Source organism: Alosa alosa, chromosome 4, assembly GCF_017589495.1.
Source record: "Alosa alosa isolate M-15738 ecotype Scorff River chromosome 4, AALO_Geno_1.1, whole genome shotgun sequence".
NCBI classification, from domain to species: domain Eukaryota; kingdom Metazoa; phylum Chordata; class Actinopteri; order Clupeiformes; family Clupeidae; genus Alosa; species Alosa alosa.
In genome coordinates, this window is record NC_063192.1 from 30,526,118 (window position 1) to 30,542,199 (window position 16,082).

Here is a 16,082-nt window from a genome sequence, read left to right on the forward strand (position 1 = left end):
CCACAGTGGTCAGGGATCTGGCTGAGATTCCAGGCTGTACGCCCACTCTCTCTGGCTTTCCCTGTGCATAGTTTAGGTCAATGGCTCTTTTGCATCTTTCGTTTTTTGTCTCATCTGTTCTTTCTTTCACACCGCTGCATACATTTCTTCAGCCACTCTTTCATCCTGCCCGTCTATGCCTTTTTTCACCCCCATCACCTCTTCTGTACTCTCTCTCTCTCTCTCTTTCTCTCTCTCTCTCTTTCTGTCTTCGTCCCTCTGGCCTGGTGCCTTCCATCTCCCGAGGGTGACCTCAGGAAGTCACACTGCTGCCTGACCCACAGACCTCCATCCCATAATATCATCTTCTTTGTTGCTAAGAGAGCGTTGGATATCTCCTGCTGTTGCGCTGACTCATCAACGGCTCCTTCGAGACATTTAAAGGCAACGAACGGGCTTAGCTTTGCCACCCCAGCAGTGATGTAGTCATGAGGCACAAGCTACATTAAACCAACAGTTGACACAGAGGAGTATAGATACTTGCAAAAACATGGAAAGAACCCTGTTGTTAATTAGAATGAGGGCATTTGTTTCCTCTGTGGTCATGTAGGGGAAATTGTCGGAGCCAGTTGATGGGAAATGGGAAAACAGAGGAGATGGCTTTAGGCAATGATGGAAAGTGTATTTATGTGTGTGTGTGTGTGTGTGAGAGAGAGAGTGAGTGTGTGTGTGTGTGTGTGTGTGTGTGTGTGTGTGTGTTTGTGTGTGTGTGTGAGAGTGAGTGTGTGTGTGTGTGTGTGAGAGTGTGTGTGTGTGTGGTGTGTGTGTGTGTGTGTGTGAGTAAGTGGCAGGCGTGCTTATGTTTGTGTGTGTACGCGCGTGTGTGTGTGTGTGTGTGTGTGTGTGTGTGTGTGTGTGTGTGTGTGTGTGTGTATGTAAACATTTAGTAAAACCATCTTACAATACTTATAATCAGTGCTCTGATAATAAATTATGAAAATAGAATAGTTGGAAGCTAATACCCACAACTGAATATAGGAGATGGGGAATTTAAGTATAAGTATATATACTTTTTTGATCCCGTGAGGTAAATTTGGTCTTTGCATTTAACCCAATCGGTGAATTAGTGAAACACAAACAGCACACAGTGAACACACACTACTCCCGGCGCAGTGAGCTGCCTGCTACAGCGGCGCTCGGGGAGCAGTGAGGGGTTAGGTGCCTTGCTCAAGGGCACTTCAGCCGTGCCTACTGGTCGGGGTTCGAACCAGCAACCCTCCGGTTACAACTCCAGAGTGCTAACCAGTGGGCCACTCTTCATTATTCTCTTCATGTTGTGACCATTGTGTGCTACAAATGCATACACTGATTCTATCATAGAGTTATTTATCTGATTTAGAGACTGACAACAGGCTGTGGCAAAATTAATACATTTGCATAAGATGACATCATGCATGGACACAGTCATGTTGCAGTAAGAATACATATTACAATTAGATGTATTCATTAATCTTCCTAAACTGGTTAATTCCACCAGTCATATTTGAAAATGTTTTAGGAAGTCAAAGTTACTTGGATATTGAAAGTTTTTAGAATTGTGTGTGTAGTGTAGTATTATGCAATGATAGAAACTGAGGTCAACGCAAGAGCACAGACTGCTACTCGTTCCCTGTCTCATGCCGAAAACCACAGCAGTTACAAGCTCCCTGCACCAACACCTAATGCAGCCTTTATCAGCTCAGAGCAGAACTTCCTTCACGCAACCTGCTCCTTGCCTCTGTCTTCCCTTTCTCCGCTGCAGTGCATCACTCGGCATGTACTCTCTCTCACTGCCATACACATCCACACCATTCCAGTGTCACCTTTGCAGGACACACATGCATGCATACTGGACACATGTATGCTGCAGTAATAGAAACTTGTGGAGAATTAACTCTTTATCTTCTTACCAGTCATGCAGTCATATATAATGGTGGAATGTGTTGCATGAAGCCTTTTGTTGCATTGCAAAAGATCACAAATAAGAATCTTATCTTGGATATGATTGGGTCACTATGTATGCAATACAGTTGTGGGTTGTGGTGGTTCCTCATTTTACAGAATACCAGGTACAACGTCTTGAAAATGACAGACATTTTAGTCAACTGTTGAACCTTAATACAAAGAAACACTGAACTGCAACACTGAACATCTTGAGAAAACTGATTATTTCCCAACAGAATTGCACAGAATCCCAATACTGGATGTATCTAGCCTCTTACTCTGAGGGGCGGGTTAGTGTTATGTGCATACTGTCAGGCATTCTTAAGATAAAAGGGACGATTTCCAATCCCTCATCAAGGTCATAGATAGAAAGATAGATAGATAGATAGATAGATAGATACTTTATTGATCCCCAAGGGGAAATTCAATTATTATTATATTATTATATTATTAGACCCTCACTCAGCATGCATTTTTTGCCATCTTATATACATTTTCAAAACTGAATATATTGGCTATAATTACGACTATAAAGACACTTAAACCCAGTATGCTAGTGTAACTTGCTGACCCTTGGTGAGTGATGCGTTGCTAATTTTTTCACTCTCTCTCTCTGCTCTGTACATGCATCGGATCATTTCCAGCTTCAAGGGTCGTTTCGAAATAGTTTTTGCGGTAAAATTGTGAAAACCTATTGTTGCATTGCAAAACCTGTGGGTAAGCCACAGTCTTACTTTGAATTTAATTATTTTGAGGGAGACCTATTGTCCCATTGAATTACATTAAGGGTTTTTCATTTTTAGATTTTATAAGCATTTTAGAGAAGATAAATTAAAATGGTTTTCTCATGAATCACAATAAATACTATTACAATACGTTACAGTGCATAATGAATGAAAAGGATGATTTTAAAAGGAAAAATCAATAGACAATTATGGATTCGTATGGCTATTTACTTGAAACTATGTCAAAATAACTCTAACATAAGGTGTTGTCTACTTAAGGTGCATATTAACAAAAAAAGAGTAAGAATTTGAGATTATGTTTATTCAACAAGACATGTAGAACAAGTCATGTTATGTTTTTCAAAATGTGAACAATAGACTGTATAGAACCTGTGGATGATAAACTGAAGGGAGCGACTGGAGGAAATGACATAATGGCATGGTAAAGACCAGTTCTGTCCTATATTTCAGCACCACAGCTCTGACAGAAACCTCACATCCATGTTTTCGACAAGACTCTGAACAGGGTGCTATGACCTCTCTGATGTCATTGAATTGGGGATGGTAGCGTAGACCAGCAGTGTAAGGGGAAAACCCCAATGGGATTGGTTGCACTGTGGTGCTTCCCAGAAGAGGTGACCAAAATAATTATCTTGGTTGACTGTAGGAGGATGTTAAAAAATATCTGTTTATGGGATCATACACAAAGTGAATGGAAGTCAGAGTACCACCGTGGTCAGTTTGTAAATATAAATGGAAAAGATCAACTTCATTCAATGTAGTGCTTGGCTACAAGATAGCCTCATCTGTCAGTGATATTGAACATAACATTATGTTAATAGATCCACTAGGCCCCAAGCGAATATCCTCTTACAGCATCAAGTCTGTGTCCTTCTGTGGTGGTGTGGGAGTAATAAGGGTGAGATGGTCTTACCACTATTGTCATACCTACTATGTCATTGCCTAGGAGTTTAGCCCAAGCCCTTGAACTATACTACACTCAGAAACATCCCTCTTTCTCTAACCTCAGTCAGGGACCCAGAAATAGATGAGCGCTGTGACCACAACATCAGCACAATATAGGATGCATCTTACTGTAAGCCCTAAAATACACTGACGGGCCTGATCATTGGTATCTTGGGAACTTCACAGTGTAGGCCTATAAATCTCTCAAAATATAGTGATAATCTCTCATGTTCCAGGCATGTCCTGCAAACTTGTATTCTAAAAAGACGTTTCAAAAACAATAAACTGCTGTCATGGACAGACAATGGTCATAAGTAAACGTTAAATGGTGAATGCAACTGCTGTTTACAGATTGTTCCTATTTTTGCCTTGCCAAATACTATCATCACCTTCCTTACACTATCTCCTCACCAATTCCTTTCATTAATCAACATATGTATTCTCAACTCGTTCCATTTTTAACAGTCTAGGCTAGGTCTATGCTGGTGGTGTGAATACAGCAGGCCTGCCAAAGGCCTTTAAGTGTTAAGATTTTCCATATGCAAACAGCATACCCTACATGAGTAAGCTTTTTTTCAATAGGTCAAATAGGTCTACCACAGAGCAGTAGGCCTAGGCCTATGCAAGACAATGGACAGAGATAGCCAACAATTTAGATAGTTAAACAAGAGACGGTTGATAAAATGTGTATAGGCTATTAAGGATCTTTGGTTAAACGTATAAAGCAACAAAATGCAAAAACAAAAACAAAAAAACACACACAAAATGTTTATAGCGTAAAACACAAATATAATAACATAATAAATGTTATATAGTATTCTACGCTATCTTGTAATCTAGGATATTATGCTTTCTATGCTTTTAATTAATTTCGCGTCATTGTAGCCTTCTCGTTTCCGTTTCCGTTTTGAAGGGAAGTCAGTGGACTGTGGTGGACTCATGAAATTTAGTTTACCAAGTTACCTGAAGGAGCTACCGACAACAATGGACAGCGCAATTTTGGTAAAGTCATTGGGACATTTTTAGACTCATTTTAGACACATTTATCACTATCTTATGAAAATGGGCCATGTTTCTCATTAGGAATTGTTCGGTTGGCTGGCAAACCTAATTCTGAGAATCGGAAATGTCACCCCAGTAAAAATGCTAGGCTAGGATAGGAGCCCATATTATTCATCAATATTTACTGTATTTAATGTATTACTTAGACAAAATTGTAAGATGATATGTAGCAAATGCCTTTCTAAAGACTATCTCTAACTAAATGTTATCTGAAGAACCGAATGTAATCTTTGTAATGCTATCGATACATTTTTTTCCAATACATATGGTGGTCTTTGTATAAAATCCATGCTGATCAGCAGATTAAAGAGTTGTCTAAGTTAGCGCAATGTTACCTCCTGAATGCTTTACGGAAAAACATATGCCTAACAACGTTAATCAAATGAAACCATAACGACTAAAACTGAGGCTTCAGTATGTTGAGGTGACGTGGCCTGACATAAAACCATATCTCTTTCATTGTGTTTTGTCGAAGATGTGTAATGTTAACTGTAAAAAGTTTAAAAGTTAATATTTCTGATTTGTGTTACCAGGAACCCTCTTTGCTTACAGTTAAGGCAGTCCTGATCATGGACAATGATGGAGAAAGACTATATGCCAAGGTAAGAGCTAGTGTGCCTTTTGTGTACTACTGAATGCTTCTCTGACAGTTGTTCTAGATTTAGCAGTAGGCCTGATAAAGTGGTTCTTAAAGTGTTGGCCTAGCTCCACTAGTGGGGAATAGAGACATGACAGGTGGGGCGCGTATGTTGTGTGCCTATCTTTAATAATGCCTTCAAAGATTAAAAATAAAATAGCCACACACAAATATAGTCATGAACAGACCGACGTATGAATTAGAATACCATCTGATCCAGCAGATCGAGACGGGAAATGTAACGTGGAACCAAAATGTGAAAAACATATTTTAACGATACCATTATGCCAGGTTGATGGGGGTCAGGTGGAGCTTGAAAATTCCCCACCTCCAAAGTGGGGAATGACAGAACATGTTTGAGAACCACAGGCCTAATAATCAGTTTTCGGTTACCAATGAAGTAAGAAGAATCAATTCAAAGGTGCTCCTCTATAGGCCTATAGGGGATGTTTTGTCTGTTGCTTGCATGTAGGTGAATCAGCTGTCACCTTTCCATTTGACACCGCAATGTGCTTCCAGATTTGCATTTTAAATCAGAAAACACAGTGTGGTCTCTGATACAAACACAGGCTCAGTGTGTAAAGCCCCTATTAACCAACTGTAGAGTTATTGGCCACATGGAAATCTTGCATTTAACATTAACTGTAACTTTTACCTTTAACTGTTTCAGTATTACGATGAGACATACCCCAGTGTAAAGGAACAGAGAGCCTTTGAGAAGAACATCTACAACAAAACACATCGAACAGACAGTGAGAACCTATTCTTTTGGTACACTAAATATCACAAATACTTGCATGTGGAATTCCCATTGCTGAAAAATGCTTTTAAAAATAAATGTATTTTGGTTAAGCACAATCATGAAAAGACTGTGAGCCTTGAAAATAATCGCAGTGTTTCTGAACATGGTTTATGCCTTGTTTTGTTGTGTCTTTTTTTAATTTATTTTGTGCTAAACAGGTGAGATAGCTCTTCTTGAAGGTCTCACTGTGGTATACAAGAGTAGTATTGATTTATATTTCTATGTGATTGGAAGCTCCCATGAAAATGAGGTAAGTACAGCAAATACACAAACTTAATTCTCCTTTGTGTTCTGTTTTTGATTGGTAAGCACAGTTGTCTCTCTGTAACCAGTGTTGGTCAATCCACAGCTAATGCTAATGGCAGTCCTGAATTGCCTGTTCGACTCACTCAGTCAAATGTTGCGGTAAGTAAGACTACCTTGGTAAATGGCATGGCCCATGTTCCCAAGTGTGTACACTGATGCACAGCTCTTTTCCACGTATGCAGGAAAAACGTAGAGAAGAGAGCTCTGCTGGAGAACATGGAGGGGCTGTTTCTGGCTGTGGATGAGATTGTTGATGGCGGGTGAGTGGAACTAGAACTGTTAGCCTAGAGAGGTCACACTGTTGTAAAGGTAGCTATATAAAACACTGTATAAAGTATCACATGCAGGTAATGAAGAGATTGGGAGTGATAAAGTTGCATAAGGTAAACTACAAACAACTTTAAAGATGATGTAGAAGGAAAACCATCTTCGTTTGGTGCATGCCACCAAACTACCGTGAACTGGAAATATGGTGGTTTCTTCCTTCTCTGAATTTGAAATTCCCCTGGGGATCAATAAAGTATCTATCTATCTATCTATCTATCTATCTATCATCTAAATGACCATTAAAAATGGGCTAATCTGAACAAAGACAGACTGTGACTCAAATACAAACTGTGACGCAAACCATCCCTCTGATCGCCACCTCCCTCCATGTTACATTACCACGTACTACGTAAGAATTTTGTGAATGGAAGTTATAATTGAACCCGATACTGGCCTTTGTCTTTGTCAGTTTCGATGGTAATTCTGTGAGTTTGCTGTAAAAAAAGAAAATGTGTTTGTACACAGCCCTAGCTCCTGGAGCTGCTTACTCAGTATGTTCTCTTAAAGGGTTTTTCATTTTGCATCACATGCAAGACCCTTTGGATGAAAGTGTATTTAGATCAGCATTTGTTTTCCTGTCAATTACGGCTAGTAAGAGCAAGAGCATCAGTGCAGACCTTTTAGGTGTAACTTGGCAGTGGTCCACCATTTCTCTCCTCTGAAACATGTGCATAGTTAATAAGGTTGGTGCACTTGCATGCCTTTAAATGGATTTAGTTTAAAACTGTTCAGTTCTCCACCTCTGAGCAGTGACTTTTTTAGAATGCTTCTTTACTATTGCAGTACATGAATTTGAATGGACAAGATAACTAGATTGAAGATTGCCATCTTCCTGGTTTCCCATCACCAACTCTGTGGTTCAGCCATGCTTTAAACAAATGGTCCACCACCCACACCATCACAGCATTAGGTCCACAGAGTTATGACAGTTCACAGGGCCTTTATATTTCTTGACACAGAAAGAGCATTCAGAAATGTGGTTTGATTTTTTTCCAGTGACTGGTCAGATGATCATGCGGTGGTTTTGCTAAGGCCTGTTGTAATTGCCATGTACTGCCTGATTCACCGATGCTTCACACAAGTGACGGATTTGTGGAAAAGTATAGCCAATCAGGTCTGAAGATATCCGATGTGATAAGCCCACAAACTGGAATCTAAACTCCTTCTCCTGCTCCTCATGCTTCTCTCCCTGTTGCTTTACAGGGTGATCCTGGAGAGTGACCCTCAGCAAGTGGTGCACCGCGTGGCTCTGCGGGTAACTCCCTTCTCCTGTCTCTGTAGACCCGCTGATTTAGATCCCTTTCCTTCACCTCTGGCTCTGCTGCCCATTGTGTACATTTGTTCTGTTGTTCACATCCAGTCAGTATCAATTTAGTCCCTCTTCTGCCATGCAATTGCAATGTTGCTATTTTCCTCTGTATTTCAGGGTGATGATGTGCCTCTTACTGAACAGACAGTTACTCAGGTGAGAAATACTGCCTTTTTATCACTATTGCCAACAGTTATAATTAACTTATTACATACACATATACTCTTTGCTCACAGCAATAAATGTTTGCTCTATTGATCTTTACACTATATACTATACTATATTAGCTATAGGCTTTTGTGACCCAATGTTCTGCTTGCTATGTGGATTATCCTCATATGGTTTAGCCTCACACTTTTCACTTTTAATGTACACAAGCAGGAACATAATTTCTTAACTATGCTACGTAAGTAGGTGGGGATAGTAAGAATTGCTCTTTGTTGTCCTGCCGCGATTTTCCAAGAAAGGTGAAGATTGTCGTGACCCTCGGTCAGGCTTTAGGGATGGCTGCCTGTTGCACTAAATTTTCATCCGAATATCTTCTTCTCCCTCTGCCCTGGCAATCATGTGGTTGGCTTTTTTGTCAAGCAACAACAAGCTGTCCACCAGAAATTAGTAGTTTAAATTCAGGGTGTGAAATGCAATGCGTCTCATGAGAAGAACATTTGAGGCTGGTGTTATGTTGTGGCAGTGGCAGTGTCAGTCATGTGTGATGGCTGAGGTCTGCCTCTAACCCTCTCATTATACAGTATGTACTCTACAAAGAGTTGTTTAGACAAACTACTTTTGTGTTAGCTTGAATTACAAACTATGTCAAATTGATTTTTAGACATGACTTTCACCAATTTATTTAATCATCATTATCATCATCTCGAAGAAACATTGTTGACATGGTGGAATTACCCATGTGTAAATAATAAACAGTGCTTAGTATGTAATATGTCCTAACAGTTAGATATTTTGATTGTCTTTTGACCAATTAATCCAAAAAAAAATTGAGACTTTTGGATGAAATCTCCTGCATTGGCTTTGTTGCTCATCGTTGATGCTGAACATTTCAAAATCACCTGAAGAGAGATTGCATGCCTAAGAAAGTTCTAGAATGTGTTTGTAAGAAAATTCAGTTAAAGAACAGAGCATGAGAAAATGTTTAAGGAATTGTAAACATGTCTCGTGACATCCAGTATATCTCCATTTAGAAGACCATTTAACCCTCATGCACTCTGATGGTGGCACTTCCAGGCATCAATCTCCACCATACTATACTTGATGTACAATGCTGCATGGTGACAGTTTACAAGGGATGGAAACTAATTACAGTGTCAACTCCCAAAAGGATGTTCGTCAATCTCCAATTATATCCAACTTCTGAGAAATTCTCAGTTAAAGGGTTGGAGTAGGATGTGATTTTCATGGTGGAGGCTTGGTCCCTGAGTAGCCAAATGAACACAATTGACGCGTTTGCTGTGACCGTGTTGCTGCCTGCACCACGCGTTGCGCGTGTGATTGCCTAACGCATGCAACCTGTGTGCGTGGCCATTAGCAGTCAGGCTCAGGGGGCTTAGCCGCTGGCGCGCCCCCACCGTGATTGGCTAATTATGCGCCGGTGTCTGGCAGCAGTGTTTCCCTGTGGCTGACGAGGCCAGTGTGCAGGCAGCTGATTAATGCGCTCGTTTGAGAGAGGCCGCTGACAGAGTGGCTGGACACCTCCCTCCCTCCCTCCCCGTGTGGGCTGATTAATGGCTGCACTCGCCGCTCCCCCACCCCACGCACCTGCCCCCATTCTCCTGCTTTATGGTTATGGTTGCATTTGCTTCAGCGAATTAAGATGATTAATTATTCCCCCCTCACATGTCCTCACTTCTCACGGCTGGGTGATGGTCACATGACGAGTGCTCGCGCAGAGCTCACTTTGATGGACAGCTCTGAAATGTTTTTGCTCTTGATACTGACTTTTTACTCAGTTCCTTCAAATGCTTTCATATGAACTTTTTCGTGCTTATATTTTGCATGCAAATGCCATTCTCTCTAGATCTGCCGAGTAATGATATTTTAGTTGATAAAATGGTGATGCCTCAGTCTCGTATAAAAAGCTGCATATAAATGTCATATAAACTGAATATGTTGAATGCATTTTTAAGTGATGGCGGTTTCTGTATTTGTCGTTTGTGGTGTTCAGGTTCTCCAGTCAGCCAAAGAGCAGATCAAGTGGTCCCTGCTGCGATAGGCTGAACAAGTGGATGCCAGGTGACTAAAGGAGAGTGCGGGGTATCTTCAGCATTCCACTCCAGATGCTTCCCTACAGACAGGATGCTGTTCTCTCTGTGCTGTTCAGAGGCTGCTTGCAGCACCTCTGACAACGGTTTATATGAAAGCAGCAGCACAGCATTGTCATTTATTGGACCTGAATCAATCATTCCTTGTGTGTGTGTGTGTGTGTGTGTGTGTGTGTGTGTGTGTGTGTGTGTGTGTGTGTGTGTGTGTGTGTGCTCATGCACATGTGTAATAATGTGCCTGTGTGCCTATTATGTTAATGCATACATAACTGTGAGTAAATGTTTGTCAACTTATCACCCAGTCACAGGTGAAAGCTGTGGAAAGATGTCCTGGGCTGTTTATTACTGTCCAATACTGTCGGTTTCACAGGCCGTGACTGTACACTATCCTCTCTCAAGACCTTTATATTTTGATAAAAATTAAACTAAATATTGTTTCTGTCAGTTTGCCGTTTCCTCTATTTTTTGCAACAGCATGACTATGCTAACCCTCTATCTGAAGATCTTTGTCTTTGCTAGTTCCGTTGGCTTGGTCATTTAACGGAATCAACCCTGAGAGTCTCATGCAGCTCCCCCACTTCCCATGATGCATCAGCCCTGTGCTGTAGCTCACCAGCAGTGCCACTTGGCTTTAACAGGGTGGGAAAATAAATAGTACACACTGCATTTCACACAGAAAGCTTGTTTACGCTATAGGGTTAAAAAAGAAGTATGTCATTAGATGTTTTTGTTATTGATTTACTTAATTGCCTTTTATTGAAATTTCATTGCATTTATTGCTACTCTTCCAGACTTGTGTCTAAGCACAAGAGTCGTGTCTGCCCTCTAGTAGCTAGTTAATGCAATGCATGTGAGCTGCTCCAGTATTGCTTCCTATAGAAATTACTCTTAGATAAACATTTGCCATTGGAATACTCCTGATATTAATTCAGAACATAGTGCGCACTAGTAACGTAACCAATCCTTTCTTCCAACGTGGCCTAATACAGGGTAGAGGATGCAGTCAAGCAGGCAGTAGGGTGAGTGGGAGACTCAGAGGAGTGACTAGGGCTCCATCTGCTGGCAAGACTTGGAAGCATCGGTGAGATCATTTGTGCCTGACAACCATTAAGGCACACACACAGTGGTTTTTTCAACATACCCATGCCTCAAATGGACAGAACTATTAATAGATTCTGGTGATAAAAGTGGAACTAGCAGGAGTCGGACTAGACGAGTGGAGAAAGGGAGAATGGTGCTGATCAAACTGACCAGTGGAACACATTTGGTACCAGATTCAGTCAGTTGCAGGTATACGTTTTAAAATGAACAGCCCCAGCAGTGACTTTTCATTGATTCAATTGAGCTTAGACCGTGGTCTTAAGCTCCCTACAATAGAGACATAGGAACATTGATACACAGGAGTGAGTTTGTGATCCACTTACCAAAAATCCCATCTAAAAAGCCACATGTGTGAGGTTGTTTTCAAGCATTTCTGAAGGTTATTATCCTGGCTATGAGTCCCTTGGTGAGCTGTGTTGTCTCCATGTGTATCACCCACCTCACCTTACTCCCCCCATGATGCTTCCCTCTCCAGCGCATTCGTCCCCTCGGCCATATCTATGCTAATGAACAACGCCTACGGAGAGAATGATCCGGAAATCTGTATTTCATCATCCTAGATGCTTTGATGGGCACGGCTCATAAAAGGTTGATATACTCCTCTGCTTCAGCATCTGCAATACAGGTTGGATAGTGGCACATGGTACCGCTCTTCAAATCTGCATGTGGAAGCAGGTATTCACTTTTGGTGTCAAATAGTCTTCAATGGTTTTTAAAGTCACAATGTAACTATGATAATGAACCATCATACCTACATTCAGTGTGGGATGCCATTGTGGTGTTTTTTAATCAATATATCTAAGAAGGTGTGGGTGTGGAAGGCCTGAAGTATCTAGTATGCACAGACACAAAGACAGGCACCACCCCAGCCAGAGATGTGAGAAGCTCATTAGTCTACTCTACTCTCCTTGCCCTGTCTTCTAACCATGTGACCATGTGAAAAAGGGAGAGAGGGAGAGAGAGAGAGAAGGATGGTTGATGCTGGGCTGATTGAGTCCCAGATCAATGAAGGAGAGATTCATGAGCGTGCACACCCCTAGCAGCAACACATCTCTGGGTCTGGGAGAGAGAGGGAGGAAGAGAGAGGTGTGGTGTGGTGCCCCCCACGCATTCTTCCATACAGTCCAGCTACTCAGTGTATTATCTGCAGTGCAAAGAGAGCAGGGCCTCAGCACTTAATTTATTTAGCCAATTCAGTTAAGTACTCCTGTCATAAAAACATGATATGTGGACAGGTTTGTGTGGGCTGCCCATGTAACCTATCCCCTCATTCTCTTTGCGTGCGTGCGTGTGTGTGTGTATGTGTATGTGTGTGTGTGTGTCGGTCTCACTCTTGCTCTCTTCCTCTCTTTGTGCCAGTTTCAATACCAGTGTGTTCATTCATTTAATAAATCAGTTGACCTGCTCCCAACTGACATGTTCTTTAGAAGAACATTCTTGGCACGCAATATCAAGTGTGTGCATTTGTATGTGTATGCATGTGTGCAGGAGGAACTTTGCTTTATAGCTTTTATTATCAACGGTATTAAAGTCTTCCTTTAGCTCTAAGCAATGGAGTACTGCTCAGGGCCGTGGCTTCTGTTGTGCTGTGCCAGAGACCCCTGAGCCTATTGATTTGTCCACTCCTCCTTTGTGTGCCTTCAAGCAGCGGTGGCAGCAGCAGAGCAGCCATGAAGGTCAGAGAGGATGGATGGGGGGTGCACGAGGAGGGAGAGAGAGAGAGAGAGAGAGAGAGAGAGAGAAGGAAGGAAGGAAGGAAGGAAGAAAGGAAGGAAGAAAGATGGTTACCCTACCCAGCAGTGGGAGTATTTGATTAGATTTCACAATATGTATTTTAGTGGAGGGAGTTTAAATCGCCGCCACCAACCAACCCCCACCCCAACACACACACACACACACACACACACACACACACACAACCCACTCCCTACCCCCCACCCTCACCTCAACTCTTATGTGAGTATCCTTTCCCAGGATGCTTTGCCTGTCACCCGCACACTTTTTCATCTGGATTACCCAGCAGCACCTTCAGGCGGCCAATGACTCGATTTCATCCACTAATTACAGTGGCACCGCCATAAAAGGTCCTGAGTGGTAATTTATATTAATTATACAGGAACGAGTATAATGGTCTGAACAGCCATAGCTTGACATGCTGTACATAACATGCCGTAAAGTTGTCAGAGGCGTGTGGGCCAGGGGCCTGTAATTGATAGATGCGTACATGAAGTAGTGTGTGTGTGTGTGTGTGTGTGTGTGTGTGTGTGTGTGTGTGTGTGTCTGTGTGTGTGTGAGAGAGAGAGAGAGAGAGAGAGAGAGAGTGTGTGTGTGTGTGCATAAGTGTGTGTGTGTGTGTGTGTGTGTGTGTGTGTGTATATATGTGTGCACGCGTGTCAGACACAGGGAGAGGGGGAGAGTGCATGCAAGAGTCAGACTCAATAAATTACCATCATCTGCAATCTTAGTCTTGATGTCTCCTCCACCAATAGCTAAGGCTTATCACAGAGAGACAAGGGTGGGTGAAAAAGCCTGACGCTTTGCATGTATATGTGCTGGCTGCACAGATCAGGCTTACTCATGCAGAAATAAATGGTCATATTTAGCAGTATCACACAGAGCCCTGCCACCATCACATTACCATTTGAATTCAGCCAGTATTCCAGGGAACAACTGACAGAGCATCTGAAATTGTTGTGACAATGCAAGTGATCAATTCTAGCAGTCTTTCAATCATAGTGGCTCACAATGACACAGAGCTGTGCAAGCGGCCTGGGTGATAACAAGTATTTTGGGGCTGCAGACCCCATACACTTCTAATAAATGAGCAGCCATTGGCTAATGGAAGCTGTCCTTGAGGCCCCCCCCCCATCTCTCTCCCCCTCTCTCCCTCTGTCTCAGTGAGCTGATGTGGTTTATGGCTGGGCTCGCATGCCTGGGTGGTGTTTATGGAGTCTATGGATAGAAAATTATTTGGGCCTCAGTTGCTTGCCAAGTGGGCCAAAATCATCAGCATTTTCATTTTTTCTGCCTCCTGTCATTTGTCAAATCAGTAAAGTCTGTTCCACATAACAATGAGTATACATATGAAATAAGTAAACAAACGTCCCAATTTTGCAATTCTGTGCTTGTATTTTGATAGTATACGCCTTATTACTGAGATAATCAAAGGTCTATTTAGAGATCATGATATTCTCTGTATTTTCTTGACCTTTTAACAATAATTTGCTCATACCAGTACTGAGTCATAGTCAGTATAACTCAAACACTGTGGTGGAGTACTGGTGGCTTATATATTTCCAAAAACCTATTTTGTTGGCTTATCTTTAGTTTGGGCCTCCCCACTAAATAGGGTAGTGTTTGCTCATTACATGAATTAGGTCTAAAGAATCCATAAATCCATGCCACTTTAATCAGCCTGGCTCCTTGACATGCCAGAAAATGTTTTCTTCGCTAACCCACTGAACTGTGCTGTTTTTACGTCTGACCTTAGCTGTCTCCACACTTCCAACCACACTGTTTTTGCAGGGAGTCTGTGCAATGCTATGACTCTCGTGGGCTGCAGAATGTCCTGGAATATCCCTGAATGTGGGGGATTTTCTATGGATTGCATGCAAAGGATGTAGCCACTCTGTTCTCTTTCTCCTCTTTAGCACTGTGAGCTAGGTTAGCACATCCACACCCTAATGTGTGATAGCATGCTGCTACTATATAACATCTTTAGAAGATGCATCAGAAATCGAGAGAAAATCAGATGACAAAAATCAGTCAGACATTTAACCACCGGCTGGTTCATGACCGCCCTCCATTAGAGCTATTACCCAGAGATTTGGGCTACTGGTGACACTATTTCATTTATTTATGTAGTTATTTATTTATTTTCCAGTGAAATTGCGCCCTCATAATTCATGTCCTCTGTGGACACTCTACACCAGATTTCAGTGGTGGCTGTAAAGCTTTATGGCTGTTGTTTCTTGATGTTATTCAGTTTGAATGCAGTCCTGTGTGTGTGTGTGTGTGTGTGTGTGTGTGGGGGGGTTCCTCACAGTGCTGTGGTCGTTTTTTCGGTCTTGTTGAACTCTGAAAGGCATCTGTCTGTTGACACTGTGTAGTTACAGTGTCTTGGAAAGGCCTCTGAAGTGGCTTTATTCTTGGGCACCACGAAATATGGTAAGAAGAAACGGTTAATACTAGCATACCTTATTCTCCCTTATTCTCCTCCACCCTGTTCATCCCCTGTTCACCCTCCCTGTGGATTCCCCAAGCGTACCACATCAGCCATTAACATACGCACCCCCCTGACAGATTTACCGCCAGCGTCCCACCATTGGCCGCCAGCTTGACAGCCGTGATTTAATGTCGCCTTCTCATTGGCCCAGGCTTGACAGGTAAATTTATGGCCGCGTTGTGATTTGATGCCTGCTGCCTTTGATGTTGAGTTACAGCTCTGTCGCTTACAGGACACAGATATGGTGTCAGGTTGCAATCGTAAAAACCTCCTCTGGGTAGGGCAGAGGAGGCCCCACTCCGAACCCCTGACGTCATGTGAGACAGGAGACAGAGAGAGAGAAAAAGAGAGAGAGAGAGGGAGAGTGTGAGAGAGAGAGGCTGC

At 42.1% G+C, this 16,082-nt stretch overlaps 1 protein-coding gene across 1 annotated transcript; it reads left to right on the plus strand.

The window, feature by feature from the left end:
- The first annotated feature begins 4,545 nt into the window (after window positions 1-4,545).
- copz1 (COPI coat complex subunit zeta 1) lies at window positions 4,546-10,816 on the plus strand. The gene is made up of 9 exons (XM_048240237.1): window positions 4,546-4,655; window positions 5,249-5,317; window positions 6,023-6,104; window positions 6,313-6,404; window positions 6,504-6,559; window positions 6,643-6,720; window positions 7,991-8,042; window positions 8,214-8,252; window positions 10,276-10,816. Exons 1-9 carry the CDS (start codon window positions 4,593-4,595, stop codon window positions 10,321-10,323), a joined length of 579 nt encoding a protein of 192 aa, XP_048096194.1. The 5' UTR covers window positions 4,546-4,592; the 3' UTR covers window positions 10,324-10,816.
- Window positions 10,817-16,082: the final 5,266 nt, after the last annotated feature.

Bases quoted from the DNA above. Each gene is read 5' to 3' on its own strand.
- copz1 (XM_048240237.1), top strand. From the start codon at position 4,593: ATGAAATTTAGTTTACCAAGTTACCTGAAGGAGCTACCGACAACAATG. The intron at 6,105-6,312 runs GTGAGAACCTAT...TGTGCTAAACAG, and splicing joins CAAAACACATCGAACAGACA to GTGAGATAGCTCTTCTTGAA. The intron at 6,721-7,990 runs GTGAGTGGAACT...GTTGCTTTACAG, and splicing joins GATGAGATTGTTGATGGCGG to GGTGATCCTGGAGAGTGACC.